The 22,791-nt window shown below is 44.5% G+C and overlaps 1 protein-coding gene across 1 annotated transcript in view; it reads left to right on the top strand.

The window, feature by feature from the left end:
* Nucleotides 1–12,039, top strand: part of LOC147710244 (E3 ubiquitin-protein ligase TRIM39-like) — a 136,965-nt gene extending 124,926 nt beyond the window's left edge. Inside the window, exons 5-6 of the mRNA XM_086920918.1 lie at nt 1,462–1,511; nt 11,383–12,039. Coding sequence (XP_086777044.1) covers nt 1,462–1,511; nt 11,383–11,894 — 562 coding nt within the window. The 3' untranslated portion in view covers nt 11,895–12,039. The remainder of the gene's footprint in view (nt 1–1,461; nt 1,512–11,382) is intronic.
* The last annotated feature ends 10,752 nt before the right edge of the window (nt 12,040–22,791 follow it).

Here is a 22,791-nt window from a genome sequence, read left to right as displayed (position 1 = left end):
CCTCCAAGCTCTGAATTACCATGATCCCTAGATATCCAATCAGGTTTCTGGTTTTAAGTCCTACCTTCTCTTCAGCCTATGTCATAATCTCTGTCTTCCCCTTATAGATTAAATACCCTGAAAGACTCCCGAAATCTCTGGGATGCACCTCAAGTTTAGGATCAGAGAGCCCTTGGTTCAATGTATACAGAACTATGTCATCAGCATGCAGTGCTATTTTTGTTGGTAACCCTACAGCTTCAAAGGGAAGAATGGCCTTATCCTGCTGAACCATCTGGGAAAAGTGCTTAATATATAGACAAAACAGAATTAGCGACAAAGGACACCCCTACTTAATTCTCCTGGATATATGACACAAAGCTATAAGTTCGCCATTAACCTAAATCTTGGTTGCCGGCACCTTATATAACATTTATACAACTCCAGTAACATTGCTGCTGAAACCATAATTCCGCAATACCTCCCTGAGATAGACCTAGTTAACCCTATCAAATGCTTTAGCAGCATCAATTCTTGCGATTGTCAACAGGAGATTAAATTCCTCTGCTGTATCATTTGCAGCGAAAAGTCGATGGGATAATTCATTCAGCTGCTTGCCAGGCACAAACCCTTTTTGTTTGAAATGGATCAACGTTTGAAAGACACCTAACAACCTCTTAGCCAAGATTCCTGTGGTCATTTTGTAGTCACAGTTCGACAACAATATAGGTCTATAGGAATCTGCTAACATAGCATCTTTACCCGGATTAAGGATCATAACCACTGTTGCCTCATACCAGGAAGGTATGAGGCAACAGCTTTCCAGCTAGATCTCATTAAAATAAGATACCAAGAAAGGGACCTAAGAATTTAACAATTTTTTACAGTATTCACATGGGCCTGCTGCTTTCCCATTACTGAGCCTCCTAACCTGATCCCTTATCTCTCCCTCTGTGATACTTCCCCTAACGCCTAAAATCTGCTGCTCTGTAAAACGTGGGAGTCTTTGTTTTGCAACTAATCTTTCATTACTATGGCGTCTGAGTTTAAATCTTCCTTATATATCCCACTAAGGCTACCAAACATCTTGGTTGCAGAGGAATGATGACAAGGTTTACACCGGCAGGGATTGGAAGTATCGGTGTTGTGGGTGCTGGCAGGAATGTACGTGGAGCTCAGTTAAGAAAGTATATACACAAGACTCCACCAGCAGCAGATGTAACCTGTTAGTCAGGCCATCTCACTGGGCTAACCGCAGCTCCTAGAAGACCCACGCTGAGGCTAAGATATTAAATTCACTTTTGGATATCATTAGAGCTTTGACTGTTGTGTATAAACAGTAACTCACACTGAGCTCTAGTCCGCAGGCGCTGATCTTAATACTGAATCTCATTTCAAATACCGGTCTTATGTGATGTTCATCCTTTGTTCCTGTAGCTGTCATTGCTCTTTAATACAAAGATGATGTGTGTGTTATTACAGGTGTAATAAGGTGAAGATTCCGTGCCCAGAGGTGGTGAAGAGTTACAAAGGTAAATATCAATGTGACGATTAGCTCTGTATGTTAATGTTCATGAAAATGGTATGGTATGGGATGGTGTGGTGTGCTATGGGGTGGTATCATGGTATAGTATAGTATGGTATGGTATGGTATGGTATTTAATAGATGTATGACATTACAACACATGCTTTTACAACGTATGCCATTACGACGCAACTTTTACAACGCAAGTCGTTACACCGACTTGCGTTGGGGGGCGCTGGATAGTGAATAGTTTAATTTACTATTCCAACTCCAGTCCCCGTGGATAGTAGGGAAGGTGTTGGATAGTAATTAAACTAATCCCTATCCTAGAGCGCCCTCCAGCGCAAGTCGTTGTAATGCCTTGCGTTGTACTAGTTGCGTCGTAATGGCAGTGCGTTGTAAAAGTTGTGTTGTAAAGGATGTTTCCCGTATTTAATGATAATGTGCACTCACGTCAGAGTACAGTTACTTTATTTGCGTCTGTAAACTTGGTCTTTTCCAGATTTTTCTAGATTTGTACTTTGTATATGTGCTGCTGCATTTCCAGAGTTTAAATCAGGGGTCTCCAACCTTTTGTGTAGGGAGAACTACTTCTGGTCACTGGAAAATAGTTGTGAACTACTAAACCCAAGCAACTTGCGCATTTTTCCAACAGAACCCTCACGCCCAGTTTCATGAACATTAAGCCTAATACCTTCAGAGCCCATTCTGTTGCAGACCAAAAGGAGGAGACCTACATTTTTTTGTCCTCATCCGGATAGAGAGTGGCTTGTATGAACAGGAACATTTTTTAAGCACCTTATAATGCCCTGGCCACCCCTTTGGCATGACCACAGACCTGGGTTATGTGCTTAATTTGAGCGAGTGATTTCCGGTGCTTGGCACTGGATCTTTACTGTCAGCACCTGCACTTATGTCAGTCTGCCACATGGTGATGGTGGTGGTGGTTGTTGTGGTGGTTGTGGTGTTTGTGTTGGTCTCTAATTTAGAGAACAGAACAGCAACAGTTGTTTATAATTCAATATATATTAAAAATGACCAAAACCTGCTGCCTAAGCCATTCTTATAGCTTTGGCGGTCTGGAATAGTCTGAATTGTTACACTTGTTGGCGCGTGATGGCAAGTAGTTGTGTTGGTACTGGCATCGCTGGCAGGGGCAATTTGTGGTGCAAGCTGCAAGAGCCTCCTAACTTTTTATTTACAAGTTTAGCAATAAATGTAATGTAAGGGAGTACTTCTACATCGCAGCTGCCGCCCAACGGGTATCCTGGCGCTGAGATTACCAAAAACATTGTATGTAACTGAGCTCGAGCATAGGACTGGAATTAATCTCTAGGAAAGAGTTTAGTTTTCAATTCCTTCCTGAAGCGGGACAATGTATCTATTTGTCTAAGCTCTATTGGCAGAGTGTTCCAGAGTCGGCAGACTGCATAGCTAAATGATCTGCCCCCCAGTCGAACTTTCTTGACATGTGGGACACATATCAGACTGGCTGAGGAGGAACATAGGCTTCGTGCTCTAGAATACCATAGACATTTTCTCTGTAGGGTCTTAGGCCCCATTTTATGTACTGCTCTATCGACGATGCAGAGTGCCTTGAACTGGACTCGCTGTGCCATAGGCAGCCAGTGGAGCTCTTTCGGGGCAAGCGAGGACGAGGCTCTACGTTGTCTGTACAATGCTAGTTTAGCTGCAATAGTCTGTATTCTTTGCAGTTTTTTTAGAAAGAAGCTGGAGCTCCTAGGAAAAGGGCATTGCAGTAGTCTAATCTGCTCAAAATAATACTCCTTACCAATTGCGGTCTAACTGAGACAGGTAAAAAATTGAGTTTTTTTCTAAGGGCTCTGAGCAGAGAAAAACAGGTGTTTACAGTTTTAGCTACTTGTGAGTCCGATTGCAGATTACTGTCTAGCAGTGCTCCTAAATTGCGGACCATTGTAACAGGCACTGGAGGGTTATTAGCAGGGACTGGCCAGAAGTCTACTGGCAGGGGTCAAGGAATTTTACTTGCAGTACAGCAAAGTATTTGTCTTGTCCATATTAAATTGCAATGAATTATCCCTGAACCAGCACGCTGTTTCTCGCATGCAGCTATGGAATTTCTCCAGAGGAACTGCATCATTGCCCATTGCCCTGGGAGAAGACAAGTTGGGTGTCATCTGCATAATTTATAACCTCAATACCATAAGATTTTATGAGGGGGATCAGTGGGCATAGATATAAATTAAAAAGAATTGGGCTGATCGCTGAGCCCTGCGGAACCCTGTGTTTTACTGACCTAGTCTGAAAGTGGAAGGGCCTCGGGATCCCTGCCTGCTGTCTGCCTGAGAGATAGGATCACAGCCAGTCCAGTGCCCTGCCCACAATGCCACATTCCTCAAGCCTCTTGATCAATATCTTATGGTTGACCATGTCGAAAGCCGCCGACATTTCCAGCAGCACTAAAATGGCTGTTTGTCCATTGTCGGCACGCATTTGCAGGTCATCCAGGACAGTCACTATAGCAGTTTCAGTACCATGTCCTGGTCAAAACCCAAATTGGACCTCGTCCAGGAGATTATTTTCTTCCGCATATTTTGTGAGAGATTTACTCACAACTCTCTCCAAAATCTTAATCTTAAACTAGGGGCAGTATCCAGAGTGGACCCACACAGCCCCAGTCTCCATCAGAGAGCCATTTTGGCAGCCCTTTGGTCTTGGCTGGGGCACAGATTAGGGTGGGTGTAGTTAAATACTGTGCCTAATTTTGTGCAAAGTAGTAGACCCTCAAACTCCTACTGATGGGGTGATATGGGAAGCTTTCGCACTCTGACTTAGTGCCAGGTAAGACTGCAACACATTCAGGGTGCTGTGGAAGGTATTGTAGCAGTTGCACACTAACAAAGTGTGCACCCATGCAGCATCCTTGGGGGTTACACTGTAATATGGACCTCCAGGAAGGTAAGTGGCAAAGGTAAGCCACAATTCGTGCAATGCTTCACAAAGTATTAATAGTCATTGAAGTGCAGCATGTTCTGTTACTTGGAAACACTCAACAAACCCTTCTTTAATCCACTTGGTGTTATTGCTACCCCTACTGGTTTTATGATGTTATTGCTACCCCTACTGGTTTTATGATGTTATTGCTACCCCTACTGGTTTTATGAATGTCATTGCTACCCTTACTGGTTTTATGAATGTCATTGCTACCCTTACTGGTTTTATGATGTCATTGCTACCCCTACTGGTTTTATGATGTTATTGCTACCCCTACTGGTTTTATGAATGTCATTGCTACCCTTACTGGTTTTATGATGTCATTGCTACCCCTACTGGTTTTATGATGTCATTGCTACCCTTACTGGTTTTATGATGTTATTGCTACCCTTACTGGTTTTATGATGTCAATGCTACCATTACTGGTTTTATGATGTTATTGCTACCCCTACTGGTTTTATGATGTTATTGCTACCCCTACTGGTTTTATGATGTCATTGCTACCCTTACTGGTTTTATGATGTTATTGCTACCCCTACTGGTTTTATGATGTTATTGCTACCCCTACTGGTTTTATGAATGTCATTGCTACCCTTACTGGTTTTATGAATGTCATTGCTACCCTTACTGGTTTTATGATGTCATTGCTACCCTTACTGGTTTTATGATGTTATTGCTACCCCTACTGGTTTTATGATGTTATTGCTACCCCTACTGGTTTTATGAATGTCATTGCTACCCTTACTGGTTTTATGATGTCATTGCTACCCTTACTGGTTGTATGATGTTATTGCTACCCCTACTGGTTTTATGATGTCAATGCTACCGTTACTGGTTTTATGATGTTATTGCTACCCCTACTGGTTTTATGATGTCATTGCTACCCTTACTGGTTTTATGATGTCATTGCTACCCCTACTGGTTTTATGATGTTATTGCTACCCCTACTGGTTTTATGAATGTCATTGCTACCCTTACTGGTTTTATGAATGTCATTGCTACCCTTACTGGTTTTATGATGTCATTGCTACCCTTACTGGTTTTATGATGTTATTGCTACCCCTACTGGTTTTATGATGTTATTGCTACCCCTACTGGTTTTATGATGTTATTGCTACCCCTACTGGTTTTATGAATGTCATTGCTACCCTTACTGGTTTTATGATGTCATTGCTACCCTTACTGGTTTTATGATGTTATTGCTACCCTTACTGGTTTTATGATGTCAATGCTACCGTTACTGGTTTTATGATGTTATTGCTACCCCTACTGGTTTTATGATGTTATTGCTACCCCTACTGGTTTTATGATGTTATTGCTACCCCTACTGGTTTTATGAATGTCATTGCTACCCTTACTGGTTTTATGATGTCATTGCTACCCTTACTGGTTTTATGATGTTATTGCTACCCTTACTGGTTTTTAAGAATTATGACATTTTAAATGAAATCTGGATACCTTTTTTTAAAAGTTTTGTATTTGCAATGGTTTTTTAAATCACACAATTAATAAATAAATAAATAACTCTCTGTTAAACACCAGTTGTGATGCACCCTGGAGCTCTGTGCTGGTTCCCAAAAGACACCCTCAGGGTCACGTTAACTGTGGCTCACCTTCTTCGTAATGCAGGGATAGTGTGGTCCCAAAAGCCCACCACAGGCCAGGGCCTGCATGTAATATGTGGCATGTGCATGTACAACGTTACTCCCATGTTTACATATGGCCATCTTTCATACAAATGAGGAACTTTCCTTGCACATGCTTACCATGGGAGGGGCCACTCCAGTAATACAGACATGTCTTGGGAACGAGAAAGCAGCACAAACGCCTGTTGTTCTCCTGGCGGCCTTGCATCAACCACCCACAAGAGTCATCTACTGAACCGGCCCCTCTATGATCCCACTTCCATTGATGCTTCAATCGGCTCATTCCTCCAAAGGTAAACATTGGTTGCACAGAAAAGTAAATCACGTGATAAATACAAAGGCAGATAACTTAACTCGTAACATAACATCATACCTGCATCATGTCCCCAATTCTAGGCCTGCTAACATGTAAAGCCGGGGAGGTGGGTGGGTGGGTGGGAGATACCGGCTGGAATCTTTACTGTTCCTGGCAAAGTTCTGTTTTGCTGCACCGTGGAGCAGTCGTCAGTGATGCAAGTTTGGAAATGATCTTCAGCACTGGCACTGGTGATGGGTAATGATGCAAGAAACGGCCATCACTGTTCTCACAAGGCTCTATGCTGCACAAGAAGGTTTGTTTTTGCACACAATAACGTCAGCACTTTTCATTGACGTCATCTCCGTGGCTGGTACATCGAGAGATTCATCACAAAACTCAGCCATCAGCGGCTGCCCTCGGTTGAAGCGGACCTCCCGAGAGGAGTATTTGTAATGCTTGTACAAGAAAGACAGTGCCTTGCAAGAACTTGTCACCGAGTCCTGTGTTGTCAAGCACTTCATGAAACTCCTTCCACAAGAGATCCCTTACTTTAGAAAAAGAATGTTCATTGTTGACCCTGACTCTTCTACACCTTATCTCCAGCACCGGATTCCTGATTCCTCATATTGCTTTGCAAACTTGCTAACCAAATGCTCATAACCCTCCTGAGTATCTTGGATAATTGTCTTGAGGATGGCTCCGGCATGCATAGAAGGAGGAAAGTCCTGCCTGCCATCTGTAATTGCTTACTAAGGGCCAGATGTATCAAGATTACGTTTTGCGAATCCTAAATAGCGATTTTTTGCGAATCGCTATTTAGAATTCGCAAAACGGAATGTATGTACAAAATCGCTATTTTTTAGCGATTCCTTATTATTCTTTATTTGCGAATTCGCATTTAGCGAATTCGCAAATAAAGAATAATTTCCAATGCATTCCTATGGGCCAGAAGGCCCATAGGAATGAAAGTGCAATAATTATCAAATTGCGAATTCGCAATTTGCTAATCGCAATTTGAGAATTAAGCTTAAGCTCGAAAGGACGACAATTATTGACTAACATTTAACCCCCCATCTGGTGAAAAGGTTATTCATTAATGAAAGTTGAAAAGTATTCCTCCCAATTTTTCAAATTAACATTAACAATAGACAGTGACAAAATAGTGAAATGAAAATAATTAAATGTATAAATTTACAATCATGACATATATAAACACACACAGTATTATTCCAAAAAACAATTAATACAACACAATCAATAACAGAAATGTGATAAACAATACAAACCTTTTTGACACATAACACAAAAGACAATAATATCTTCAAAAAATGAATGTTCACAATATCAACGTCAAATTCATTAGTGGTCGTCCTATGCTTGAAATGCCCAATTACTGTAACATTCAGTGACCAGCAGGGACTAAGACGTTTGATCTCAAAGTACGTCAACGTTTCGACCCCCTCTATTAATGTGAAGTAATCAAACCATCGCTATGGGGTCTTCATCAGGACTATAGAAGCAAGTGTGTGAAACCGCGTAGAAAATCATGGTAGCCTCGTTTTAAAAGATCTTCGGAAAAATATGGCTGCCTTCAATCATAAATTGCAGACTGATTCAGATCTATACATGATGTATATCAAACTCCCATAACGTTCCTGGTTCCTACCACACTTTCAAGGAGGTACTGCCTCTGGCTATGAAGCTCAAAGGACCGAATATTCTTCCATAATAAGTGCATTAAATGCAATCCCTCAATGTGCATTCTCCATTAATCCATGCACATAGAACAACCAGCGTATGAATTCGTTCTCAGTCGCTCCAGCTGACTAATCAGAGTAACCGTCGCAATCATTACTCACAGGACCGGTATTTTGAGCTTACGCTGTAGCAGAACCATTGTTTGTTTATTGCAATTACACCCAGGTTCTGTGCATTACTGGGTTACCCCATTGATATTAATGGAAACACTGCCCCAGCACCTGGATGGGCACTGTGACCCCTCAGCACCACACCTGGCACAATAACTGGGGTAGAGCACACATGCACATGATGGTATGGTTGCCAAATCAATGGGTGTCACGGTTCTGTTTTCGAATCATGTCTGGGCCTTTGCACAAAGTTAAAATGTGCACAAATGGAGGTAGTGAGGTATCCCATGCTCCCGTCCCCTCTGTCAGCTATAAAAGGGCTGAGGGAGCAGAAATAAAGAGAGGTTTGCAGTGCTTTTGAGACTGTAGTTTCTGGGGCTTAGCATTGGCACAGAACTTATGAGAGGTTCCACATGGTGGTACTGTTTGTGAAATTTAGAGATAAGTAAAAGAACACTTGTTTATTAAATCAATATGCATTAAAACTCATCACCACTATATTTATATTACTTGGCTTAATTAATGACTACTAATTACTAATGTACTCTTCTTTTTGCGTGCCCTACTGAAGTACGACTATAAATATTTACATACCTATCACGTTCATTTACTTCTTTACTACTTTACTGGGCGTATTTGTAACATCACCGCAGCGCAAATATTGTTTGCTTTAAAACTGACCTTGTTCTGTAACGTGCCGAGTCATACAAAAGACTCTATGGCGCTGCCACAGAGGCGACAGGTGGAAGTTGACCAGGATCGTTGCCACTTGGGGGTGAGGTCCTTACTCGGGAAGCTTCCCAACCTCAGAAGGCTTAGTTTCCTCTTATAGTAGTCCCTAAAGCAGTCTTGCAAATATGGCTGAGGTTTCAGATGTTTGTAAGTTGACAGCACGATCCAGGCATGGCATTTTCCTGCCACTGCGGCTTTGTCCATTAGCAGCGATGCTTCTTTGATGGCTTTATTGGTAAGATGTTTAAAAGCGTTGTATGATACAGGTAAGAGCCAGGATTCTTCCCGCTTTAGCGCTCGTTTCACTAAAGCTGGAAGAATCCGGGCTCTTACCTGTATCATACCAACTTACAAGTATCTGAAACCTCAGCCATACCTGCAAGATTGTTTCAGGGACCACTATAAGAGGAAATTAAGCCTTCTGAGGTTGGGAAGCTTCCCGAGTAAGGACCTCACCCCCAAGTGCCAACGGTCCTGGTCAACTTCCACTTGTCGCCTCTGTGGCAACGCCATAGAGTCTTTATTGCACTTAATATGCATATGCCCGGCACTGCATAAACAAAGGAAACCGCTTTTGCTACCCCTTCTAAGAGAAGCACAGGTGCGAACTTGCAGGGCGGCTGTGATAGAATGCCTCAGCGGGTCCCGGATACAACTAGCCTGCAAAACTATAACATTTCTGGCTCATGCCGCAGAAAAACATGGAAGTAATTAAAAACAATCTTGACCAACCGGCCTTATCATGGCTGCCCCTGGACCCCCATTTCTCATCTTAATGGACATCCCCTTATTCTAACTTTTTCAGGCTGTGTTCTTTAATCTGAGTCAAAATGTGTATCTCCCACCGAACTCACTTATTCCCCAAAGTATTTGCACTTTTTCTTAGAACAATCATCAGTCGTTTTGCAGTTCCTATGAGATAGTCATATCCCCCTAGCCATTTCCTTAAAACTTTACACTGCGATTGTATACTTGTGTAAGATTGTTAAGATAATGCTTCTTTTCCCTTTTCTGTGATTTTATTGCTGTTTTTATGCCGATTTTATGATGTACATGCTGTTTGTATGGTGGTAAGACCCACCCTTTTATCACTTTTATAAATCAAATAAAAGTATTATCACTCCGAGTCATACAAAAGTGTTCAAGGGCATTACAAATGAATACAAAGGGAAGTGGAAAGGGAGGTGAATGGGCCATCATATTACATAACAGATTTCTCTGAAAAAACGCAGCAGCTGCAAATAAGAACACGTTGTGCTTGTTGCCTCGCAGTGCCGCCTACAGGGGAAATAAATACTTTTCTCATTTTCTGTAAGACAACATGGAGTGTCAGGTGTGGTCCCACGGCTTACCTCTGCTCTGCTGAAAGGGCAGATGGCGGGGGTACCGGTAGTTCTATACTGCTCGCCTTGCGCGACCTGCAAACCCTGCCGTGCCACGTGTGATGCAGCTCCGCACTACCACCCTTGGCACTCGCGACTCACTCAACAAGCGCAGTGCCCGTGAGGAAAGGGTAGGGGTCACTTTGTCCTATTTAATGCAGTGTACTGAGCAGTACTGTATACCGTGGAGTAGCTCTGTCACTCTGACATCTAATGCAGGGCACTGACCAGTACAGCGTACCTTGTAGTAGCTCTGCCACTCATTACCACCAAATTCAGTGTACTAACTAGTACTGTATACCTTGTAATAGCTCTCCTACTCTGCGCCATCCAATGCAGTTCACTGCGTACTATTATATACCTTGGAGTAGCTCTGTTACTCTGTATCATCTCATGCAGTGTACTAACTAATACTGCATACCTTCTAGTAGCTCTCTCACTCTGCACCTTCTAATACAGTGTACAGAGTAGTACTGTTTTCCTTGGAGTAGCTCAGTCACTCTGTGCCATCTACTGCAGTGCACTGACTAGTGCAGTATAACTGTTAGTAGCAGTCGTACTCTGTACGATGTATTATAGAGTTCTGACTAGTACAGAATGCCTTGCAGTAGCACTGTCACTCTGTGCCGTCTCGTGTGGTCTAGCACTGTGAGGTGTAATTTAGTTTCATATATGGTGCAGTGTAGTATGCGTCATGTATGGTAATGTGGTGTAGTGTAATGTGTAGTATTCTGCATGGTGCAGTGTAGTGTGTAGTAGAATGTCCTGTCCTCTGTAGTGCAGTGTGGTGTTTGGTGTAGTGTGTGCTCTAGATGAATGTGCGCTTTAGTGTTGTGAGCGGTCTAGTGCTGTGCGCTCTCTAGCACAGCATGCTCTTTCCAGATGTGGTGTAAATGAATCATATGTAAAACAGAAGCAGTGATTACAGCCTTTTTTTGTGTCATTAAATCTCTAATTGTGAATCTCTTCTCTGCAGTGTTGGTGACTCTGGATCCTGAGACGGCTCATCCTTTGCTCCTCCTGTCTGAAGGGGGGAGACGAGTGAGACAGACAGACACAGCACAGACCCTGCCGGACACCCCCAAGAGATTCAGCTACTTCCACCCCTGTGTGCTGGGGAGTGAGGGGTTCACCTCCGGCAGACATTACTGGGAGGTGCAGCCGCTGCGGGAGGGAGGAGGGTGGCATGTGGGGGTCGCAGCAGAGTCTGTGAACAGGAAGGGAGAGATCACATGGTCACCTGAGGGGGGAGTCTGGGCTGTGCAGGGGTGGAAGGGTCAGTACAGGGCTCTCACCTCCCCTCAGACCCCTCTGTCCCCTCGTGAGAAGCCCCTGAAGCTGGGGGTGTATCTGGACTACAAGGGGGGGCGGCTGTCCCTGTACAATGCTGACTCCATGGAGCTTCTCTACTCCTTCCCGCAGGCCTCCTTCACAGAGAGGCTCTTCCCGTACTTCTATCTCTGGGGAGCGGAGCTGAGGCTGGTGTGAGAGCCGCAGGGAGCTTCAGACCCTCATCCTTCCCTCCCTCTCCCTACAGGGGAGGATCGGAGCTGAGGCTGCAGTGAGAGCTGCAGGGAGCTTCAGCCCCTGATCCTTCCCCCCGCCCCCTCTGCAGTGATACCAATGTGACCAGGAGCACAAGGAGAGGCTCTTTTAAATATTAAAACGCTCCCTTTGGGGATGTCTCTTGGAGGGGTGGGGGTAGTAATTCCAGTGACTGGAAAAGGTTTCTTTCATGTAGATTTATTAACGTATAGATGTCAGACCCCACACCTCAACTGTCATCTACAGTTTAAACACCAACATTCCAGAGAATCTTCAAACACCAACATTTCAGAGAATCTTCAAACACCAACATTCCAGAGAATCTTCAAACACCAACATTCCAGAGAATCTTCAAACACCAACATTCTAGAGAATCTTCTTCACAGTGACCCTTCCACATGTTGCCATGACAACCGAAAGCCTCACGTGAAACCATGTAGCTCTTTCCTTGTACAATTTTAAAACAAGGGCAGACAATGTTTGTCATGTGAATCATACACCAAACATCATATAATATATGGTAAAGGCTCTGCAAAATTAAACAAGCATTGGCATAGCCAATAGATGTTGCCTTTGGGTCCATATAAGTGTTTAACCATCGCTATTGGCTTTGGCAATGCTTTTAAGGTATGTTGTAGAGCAGTGTGGCTGCTGTGCTCTGTACTGCAAACTTGGTGTCCAGTACAGTGACGTGGGGGCAGTGGCATGGCGTGGAATGTAGTGGTGTTTTGTTATAAGGTGTGTGTTAGTGGGATGCATGTGGGTAGTGTGCTGCGGTGCATGTGGCCTGTATATGCATCATTACACCAAAAATCACCATTTGTAATTAGATTAATAATGCGTGTCTGCAAACTATTAAAAGGGCAATAAGGGTACATGTAATATACATCACCCCACCGACCAATCTAACATGTTTATTATAGTAAGCTTTCATTTGAAAACAACAAAACTACCGGCCTGATAGTAACTCTTACGTTTATATACCTTTTGTGTGGGGTGCGGTGACCTGGGGTTAAGGGGAGTGGCGTGGGGTGAAGCAGAGGGTCATGGAGTGGAGTAAAGCAAAGTGGAGTAGAGTAAAACAGAGTGGCATTGAATGTAGTAAATGAGAGTGGCATTGCTAAGCACATATACAAATACATATTTTAGAGTGGCGTGGAGTATGTTGGCTGGGGTGCGGTGGCGTGGAGTAAAGCCGAGTGGTTGAGTAAAGCCGAGTGGTGGAGTAAAGCAGAGTGGAATGGAGTGCTGAATAGCAGAGTGGAGTGGAGTAAAGCAGAGTGACATTGAGCAGAGTAGAGTGGAGTAATGTAGAGAGGCGTGTAGCGGAGTTGAGTGAAACAGAGTGGAGTAAAGCAGAGCCGGATTGAGCAGAGTGGCGTAGAGTAAAACAGAGAGGAATTGTGGAAAGCGGAGTGGAGAGAGCAAAGTGGACTGGAGTAAAGTGGAATGGAGTAAAGTGGAGTGGCGTTGAGTGGAGTAAAGCGGAGTGGAGTAAAGCAGAGTGGCGTTGATGAGCAAGCCTTTACTGACAGCGTATAGTAAACTTTCAATTGAAAACAACGAACGTACCGGCCTGTCGTAGCTCTTACGTTTATATACCTTTATTGGCATTTACTGGCAAAGTCAGCACAGGGTTTCGTAATTATAAAGCTGAAATATTAGCATAAAGTGAGCTGCTCATTACAGTTGGCCGCATTACCATTTAAGTCAACTACTGGGATACCATAATAAAATAACTATAAATGTAAAAGCTGGAAGGGCTGGGACAATGCGGGTCACACAGGTACTTCTGCTTAATATGCAGATTACTGACAGTGGACCTGTAGCTTTTTGTAAATGAATAAGTCCCTGTAGCAGGATCCTGTGAGCTGAGCATGGTCACAAATATATATTTTAAATAAGGTATAAATGCCTTGGGCGAGCACGTTTAGTTTGGAAAGCCATTTGGTATCTAAATATTGTATCGGTTGAGCGCCAAACCTAAACAAAAACTAAATGGATTGTGTTTTAAATAGAAAGAGCTAACACGGTTGGGACAAAGTCAGTTATTTGGAAAATAGGTAAACGCTTTTAAATGAGAAAGCAAATAAATAGTAAATATCAATAGCACCTGAATTGCAAATATAAACACACAGCGGAAGTGTATTAAATAATCTTTGTAAGTAAATAATTAAATGCACAATGCCGCAAACGCTGTTTCTGTGTTTTTTTTAGAAACCGAATGAAAAAAGGCTCACGGGTAGGGTTCGGCGAGGCTAGTGAAAGCAGGAGTTACTAGAAAACAGGACCATTTCCAATGATTGTTAGTTGTAAAGGATCCCAAACATTTAATTGAGGTAGCGAAACCAGGTATTCAGCACTATGACATATATTAGAGCAAGTTCAAAATAAACAAGTGTGTTCTTCATTTTGTCAGGCATTTTTAAAGGTGTAAAATTTAGAAGGGCTGTGACAGTGTAGGTCGCGCAGGTAAATCTGCTTTGTAGCTTTTTCTAAATGAATACGTCCCTCCAACAGGATCCTGAGAGCTAAGCAGAGTTACAAATGCATATTTCAATGAAGTGTAAATGCCTTCCGCCGTGGGTTCTGTTTCAAAAGCTATAAAATATAAATTACAATGAATTCTGATAAAAACCAAATGCGAAAAAAAGAAAGAAAACACGAGCAATTGTGTGTTAGAAACAGTGACTGTCAACCCTTCTCACCTCTTTGGAAAATATGGAGCTGCGACAGGAGGGCGACAGCCACCCTGCTGTGAAAAGGTAGAGGGTTTAAAGGCTGTGTCCAGTGATAGGTTGTAAGGAAGTCAGATAAGCATCACTGCAGTAAAGAACATGTGTTTGAGATTGAAATCATCTCTCATTTAAAAGGCCTGGGAAGTACTGTGATGTATGCGCCTAGGAAACAGTAGCATAGCATTACAAATTAACGCACGTGTGTTGTAAAAGGGCATTTGTTTTGCATTGGTTGAGCGCTTGCTCTTGTAGAATATAAATTATGCAATATAATACAATAGAATTAAATGTGCACGGGTACAAGCACACATGTAAACAGCGCATTTAATACAGCCCTTTTGTGAAAAGTGGTACTCTGTGTGTAACAGGATCCTGTGAGCTTAGCACAGTCCCCAAATACATATATTCAAATAAATGCCTTAGGCGTGCATGTTTAGTATGGAAAACATTTAGTATTTAAATAGTTATTGGTTGAGCACCAGACATAAAATAAATCTAAACAAAAAGGAATTGGATCATGATTTAAATAGAAAGCACTAGTACGGTTGGGACAAAGTCAGTTATTTCGGAAATAGGTAAACGCTTTCTAATGAGAAAGCAAATAAATAATAAATGTTAATAGCACCTGAATTGCAAATATAAACACACAGTGGAAGTCTATTAAATAATATTCGGAAATGAAAACATTCCATAAGTTGCCCTCTGTTGGTTTTCCATCTGACGACCATGTAAAGTGTGAGGGGGGTCAGGGGGGGCTTCTGAGGAGAGTAGAGAAAAGGACACATTACATAGATCTCCCAGAATCTGTTTTCCTGATGCCTACTTAAATACCAAAAGGAGGTTTGTAGAGGGAATACAGATGGGAGGGGGGCGTGAGTAGAGAAAACAAAGGGAGTAGAGCTGGGGATACAGATGGGGGGGGGGGGGGGGGTGCTCCTTCATAGAGGATAGAAAAGAGAGAGGGGGGGTGCAGGGAATACAGATGGGGGGCTCCTTCAGGGAGTAGAGAAAGGAGAGGGGGGAGTGCAGGGAATACATATGGTGGGGGGGGGGGGCTCCTTCAGGGAGTAGAGACAGGAGAGGGGGGAGTGCAGGGAATACAGATGGAGGGGGGCTCCTTCAGGGAGTAGAGAAAGGAGAGGGGGAGTGCAGGGAATACAGATGGTGGGGGGGGGGGCTCCTTCAGGGAGTAGAGACAGGAGAGGGGGGAGTGCAGGGAATACAGATGGTGGGGGGGCTTCAGGGATGAGAGAAAAGAGAGCGGGTAGAACAGGGAATACAGATGGTGGGGGCTCCTTTAGGGAGGAGAGAAAAGAGAGGGGGTCGTGCAGAGAATACATATGTTGGGGGGCTCCTTCAGGGAGTAGAGAAATTAGAGGGGGGAGTGCAGGGAATACAGATGGTGGGGGGCTCCTTCAGGGAGTAGAGAAAGGAGAGGGGGGAGTGCAGGGAATACAGATGGTGGGGGGGGCTCCTTCAGGGAGTAGAGAAAGGAGAGGGGGGAGTGCAGGGAATACAGATGGTGGGGGCCTCTTTCAGGGAGTAAAGAAAAGAGAGAGGGTGTCGTGCAGGGAATACAGGTGGTGGGGGCTCCTTCAGGGATTAAAGAAAAAAGGGGAGAGTGCAGGTAATACAGATGGTGGGGGGCTTCTTCAGGGAGTAGAGAAAAGAGAGAGGAGGAGTGCAGGGAATACAGATGGTGGGGGGCTCCTTCAGGAAGTAGAGAAAAGAGAGAGGGGAGTGCAGGGAATACATATGGTGGGGGGCTCCTTCATGGAGTAGAGAACAAAGTGGGGGTAGTGCAGGGAATACAGATGGTGGGGGGCTCCTTCAGGGAGTAAAGAAAAGAGGGGTCGTGCAGGGAATGCAGATGGTGGGGGGCTCTTTCAGGTAGTAGAGAAAAGAGAGAGGGGGTCGTGCAGGGAAAACATAGCGAATGTCAGGCCGAATTGACAGACAAAATGAGAGTGACTCCATAATCAAACTTTTCCCCAAAGTTTTCTCGAGTAAATTACGAAAACTTAATAACTTTTCTCACAAGATTAAGCTTAAGAATGGGGCTTGTTCTGTGAACCAAAACCTGAGATCTGTGTCCATATGTGTCAGAGAAGATCTGAAAGCACTTTTGCAGGGTCTCATCAATGAGGATATTATAAAGGAAGTGGAATCCTCCAAATGGGTTTCTCCCATCGTTCTCGCAAGGAAATCGGATAAGAGTTTGAGGCTCTGTGTCGACTTGAGAGCCCTCAATGCGAAGTTGATTGTCGACTTTCATCCTATGCCCAATATTAATGAGGGGGTTTCTATGCTTGAGGGGGCTAAGATTTTTTTCTACATTTGATTTGCGCTCCGCTTATTACCAGATTGTTCTAATGGAAGATTCAAAAAAATTTACCGCTTTCTTGATGCCCCAGGGCTATTCCAATATAAAAAGATGCCCTTTTGGTTAGCCTCTGCGATGTCAGTTTTTCATACAGCGATGTATCACATTTTTTAAGATTTGGATGGTTTTGTAAGATGTTTCCAGGACGATATCCTGGCGTTCTCCCCTAACCCCGATAAACATGCCAAACATATAAAGGAAGTGTGCAATTATTTGGACTTTAATGGGTTGACCTTGAAACAAGATAATTGTAAAATGCTCCGTGAGAGTGTTGAGTATTTGGGACATACGCTTTCTGGGAATGGTACGGTTCCAAAGAAATCCCTGGTAGAGGCAATTGTAAGTGCCCCAGCTCCTGACAATAAAGAGAAACTGTTGTCATTTGTGGGACTTTGTAAATGCTACAGTAAGTTTATCAAAGACTTTGCCACCAAGAAGGAATCTCTAAGGGAGCTTGCAAGACACAAGGTGGAATGTTGCTGGACGCCTTTTAATTGATCAAAAAGGAAATTGTTGAGGCTCCCACCTTAAAACCGTTCTGTATCAATAAGACCTGTGTTGTCACAGTGGATGCCAGCATGTATGGGTTAGGGGGGAGTTCTTTCACAGAAGGCTGGAAGGATGAATGGTGTGTCGCGTTTGCCTTCCGAATCCTCAATGACACCAAAAGGAGGTATTCCGTGATTGAGAGGGAGCTATTGGGGTGTGTTTGTGGTGTTGAACATTTTCGGAATTTTATCTGGAGGAATAGATTCATACTCAGGATAGATCACAAACCCCTTCTCTATTTTGTCCCCTGGTGGGGGGCATAGTATACCACTGCGAGAATTAGCAGACTTATGTCCCGGTTGCAGGCGTACAACTTTTCTGTAGAGTATGTTCCTGGAAGACGAAATGCCACTGCAGATTGTCTTTCCCGACTGCCAGGTCCTCAGACAGAAGAAGCAGGAATCTCGCAAGATATTGAGATGATTGCCTCTGTCTCTGATCTTGTTTCTCAGGAATTTTCTACGGTTTCTGAGGAGGAGTGGAGCAGGAGCATAATTTCTGACCAGACTTGGAGTGTGCTAAAATTTTTTATTCTTAATGGATGGCCTGAAGATAAGACTGCTCCTGTTGAGCTCCAGTCGTTTTCGCAAGTTTCTTCTGAACTTACAGTGGAAAATGATTTGATTTTCAAAAATGTGTGCCTCCCAAGACTATGAGAGATGCCATCCTGAAAGTTGTGCATGAAGGACATCCTGGGATGTCCTCCATGAAGAGATTAATAATGTCTAGTTTTTGGTGGCCGGGTTTGGACAAGATTGTAGACAAAACAGTAAGGTAATGTTTTTAATGTGTTAACAGTGATAATATGCTGAAGGCTTTCGCTGCTGCCCTCAAACCTGTGCTGTGGCCCAAATGCCCCTGGCAGAAGGTTGCTTTGATGTTTCTGGGCCATTTCACTCATTACCTCAAGACTCTCGTTTTGCATTGGTAATCGTTGATTATCATTCTAAGTGGCCAGAGGTCAAGTTTGTTCATCATGCCACCACCCAAGCCATCATTTAGTTTTTCAGGGAAATTTTAGCTGTGGAAGGTTTTCCAGAGGTCCTTGTGACCGATAACTGAGTACAACTTAAGTCTCGTGAGATGGAGAGTTTTTTTAAGATTGCAGAACATCAGGCACCATACCACTGCTCTTTACGACCCGCAGGGCAATAGTCAGGTTGAAAGGTTCAACCGTGTGCTTAAAGATGGAGTTGATATAGCCGGGAAGTCTGGTAAGGAATGGAAAACTGTCCTGAGGGAGAAACTGTGGGTGTATCTTATTACCCCTCATTCTATTACCAACCAGATCCCATTCCGCCTTCTTAGAGGGAGCGAACCAGCTTCTAAACTGTGCCCCTGGTGGATCAAAAGTAAAATATCAAGGGATTTTGTGGGTGATGATTTAAAACAGAACTTGCAACAAGTGTTGTTTAAGGTCCAACAAAAACAAGAAAAGATGAAAGAATCTTATGATGCAAAAATGAATGTAAAAGAACCTTCTTTTGTGGTTGGAGACTGGGTAAGAATACGCAAACCAGAGTTCAACACAAAAGGCACTTCCAAGTTTGGGCCTCCCAATAAAGTTGTTAAAGTTAACTTCAATAGTGTTCTAAAACGAGATGGGAGAGTGTGGAATGTTAGAAGAGTTGCTAAGTGTCGTTTCCCTTTTGCACACCTCAACCCTTACTAAGCCAAAGTCTCCAAATAGCCTGACTCTGTTGCTTTCAGAATCAAAACTTTAATAGAGGTATCAGACCCCCCAATAGGAAGAAGGAATATGTTTAAGTTGTTAAGGGGAAGGATGTGTTATATCTTCCTTACTTTTGTATGTTATCTCTTTAAATGCTTTTACCTTTTCACCATTCTGTTCAGAAGATTCTGCCTGCCTTGAGTTGTTTTGTTATGTTAGGAGTTCTGTGTTCCAAGGTCAGATCCCTGGAGCCTGTTACCTGACAAGTTGTGCTGTGCTGGACTACTTCAATAAAACCACATTTTTTAAATAAAATTCTTCTATGGATCGTTGATTTCAACAGGGGGCTCCTTCAGGGAGTAAAGACAAGAGAGGTGGTAGTGCAGGGAATACAGAAGGTGGGGAGCTCCTTCAGGGAGTAGAGAAAAGAAAGAGGGGTCGTGCAGGGAATACAGATGGTGGGGGGGCTCCTTCAGGGAGTAGAGAAAAGAGAGCGGGTAGTTATTGGACTTGGCCCTTCCTGCTGGGTCATCCCTAAACTTTTTGCCTTTTTCCTCCTATATTTCCTCTGACCTGTTTTTGTTGGTTTAGGACTCTGGACACTTTACCACTGCTGACCAGTGCTAAAGTGCATATGCTCTCTCTGTTGTAAATTGTTACATTGATTGGTGTCCATGTTTGGCCTATTTGGTTTACTGTCAGTCCCTAGTCAAGTGCACCAGGAGTGCCAGGGCTGGTCAATACAAATGCCGCTAGTGGGCTTGCAGCACTGGTTGTGCCACCCACAGAAGCGGCCTAGTAAAATGTGTCTGAGGTCTGCCATTGCTGAACCTGCGTGCAGTCTGGTACTGTCAAGCTGGCTGGGCAAGTGCACACTTACCAGCCCCTAAACCTTCCCTTAACTTCATGTTAGTCACCCCTATGGTAGGTCCAAGGGCAGGGTGCATTGCAAGTGTAAGGTAGGACATGCTCTGATGTGTGTGGCATGTCCTAATAGTGAATTACAGCCAAATTAGTTTTTCACTATTGTAAGGCTACCTGTTGTTTTAGGCCAAGATGGGCTGCTGGAATTATTACACTCTATAATCCCAGCAGGCTCAGGGAACATGGTAGAAAGTCAAGTTTAGTATGCCTGAACTCAGAATAAAATACTTCTTTTAGTAAAGTTTATTTTAATATCCTGTGTTTGCAAATGCTACTTTTAGAAAGTTAGCATTTGCTTGCCTAACCATTTCAGCCCGCCTCTGCTAGGATGTGTATCTGACTGTCTGGGTTATGTGAGTGACAGGGCTGGGGGATGACAGGTGGTGAATGCCAGGATTACACCTTGGTGGGAGGTGGGAGTGCCCCTGGACTCTGATAGGGCTGTGCTCTGCCACCACAATGCTGGCTCCGCCCCCTGGGGAGCGACTGATGACTCAGCCCGACACCTGGCCCTGGAGAGGTGAAGCACTGTCAACAAGGTACTCCTGGCTGCCCCTGTCCACACAATGCTGGCTCCACCTCCTGTGGAGCGTCTGATGTGCCTGCCCCTCACCCTGAAAGCAGCAACCAGAGTACACCCAACAAGTGCTCAGAGACTGAAAGAAGTTATGAGGAGGCCCCCGTGGCCTGGGAGAACAAAGAAAATGCTGTATAAAAGTAGGAACCCTGCTCCTTGTAAATCAGATCCTGTTTGTGCCAAAGAAGAAACTCTGCCCGACGAGAAGGACCTGGAAAAACTACAAGGAGGACTCCTGTCTCTAATCCTGAGACTGGCCTGTGGTGGGTGCCTTGCTGCAGAAGGAGAGAAGGACAAAGACTAGAGACTTTACTTTATTTTCAACTTGTGCCAAACTTCTACAAAGATCTCCAAGGGCTTGCTGTGGAACTTGCCCCCTGAACTGCGCCCCAGGAACAGTGGGCGCTACCCCCCCTGAAGGAAGCTTTTGCTGGTGTGTGCTGTCTGTCCCTGCAGCGCCGAGTGAAGGAGAGCTGAGCGCGTCGTGCTTCTACGCTGCGCTCTCTACCAATTTGTGCATCTGTGTCCCCTGAGCACCGTGACTGTGGCCTGATCGTGCGCCAGCTACAAAGTGAAGACCAGCCCCTCGCTGGTACGAGCACCGTGACTGCCCCCGTTCTGGGCCATAGCTCACATCGTGAAGGAGGACCTGTCCGGTCCGAGCATCGCTGCCTGCTGATCCCTGTGTCGCAGGCTGCCCAGCAAAGACGGACTCTGCCTGGAATTGTGCCCTCCGTGACCCGTGCGCTGAGACCCGCTCCCCGCAGCTGTGAAGTGAAGTGCTGTGGGGCGTAGCCTGGCTGGTACGTCTTGTTCTGCGAATCGTACCCCCATCAGCCCCGCCTGCAGCCTCTCCACCTCCAGGGTCGAAGCGTACACTGCGGGTACGTCTGTTTTGCCCCCACAACGCCCCGTTCTGGAAGAGCCCTGCGCCTACGTCTGACGAGCCGTAGCTCGCATTGCCCCCAAGAAGCACCGCAACGTGACCAGAACTGACCCCGCTGCTGTGCCCTTCAAATCCACCCACAAGAAGGTACTGTGACTCTGTGCCAAGTGCGGGCGCTCAGGACCCGAAGTCCGTGAGGCGCGCACTCCCTCGAGCCCCCTGAAGTCCATACGCTGTGCAGCCGTACCTGCGAGACGTCCCCATCCTGTCTCCCGGCTTCGGTACGAGTCGCACCGCTCCAGCGCCCAGTACGCCTCGCACCCCCTTCCACAGCGCCGTACACTTCTCATGCGAGATGCGTGAGGTTTAGAGGGGCCGCGCTGGATTTCCCGTACGAGACTAACTAAAGCTCTGTGAAGCGTACCAGAGGCAGCGAAAGGGGTCCACACGCAGCACACGGTGCCTGGACCATTGTTGGTCTAAGTTAAGCTGGGAAAGGTCATTTTACACCCAGTGATATTGGTCCAAGAATTATAACGAGCTCATTAAGAACTATTTTTAATGCTGAATAAGAACTTCAATTGCTTTGAAACCTGTGACCTATTTAAAGAGTAACTGGAACCGCTTTTTGAACTCTGAAAGACTGTATTTACAAGGCACTGCTTGAAGAGTATATGTACAACCTGAACAAGTAACTGGAACCATTTGGAACTGTACAAAGACCATATTTACAAGCCTGCTTTAAATCTATATAAGGGAGATATATTTTAAAAGAATACAGTCTGGTGTCATTGTGTGGTGGGTTAATGGTTATTGTGTGTGATACTGCAAATGTTTAACCCTATGTGCTCTAGAGATTAGCCTTGACTGCTTGCGCCACACTACCTAGAGGGTAAGCAGGGGTTATTTTTAGAGGGTAATCCTTCGCCCTGATTTAGAGGAGAGGGTCCCTGCTTGTCGCAAGTACATACCTGCGCCAACCAGAGAAACCCAATTCTAACAGTAGTGCAGGGAATACAGATGGTGGGGGGCTCCATCAGGGAGTAAAGAAACGAGAAGGGGGGGTAGTTCAGGGAATACAGATGGTGGGGGGCTCCTTCAGGGAGTAAAG

This window comes from Lissotriton vulgaris, chromosome 5 (genome assembly GCF_964263255.1).
Source record: "Lissotriton vulgaris chromosome 5, aLisVul1.2, whole genome shotgun sequence".
Classification (NCBI taxonomy): domain Eukaryota; kingdom Metazoa; phylum Chordata; class Amphibia; order Caudata; family Salamandridae; genus Lissotriton; species Lissotriton vulgaris.
This window is presented reverse-complemented; position numbering and strand designations above follow the sequence as displayed.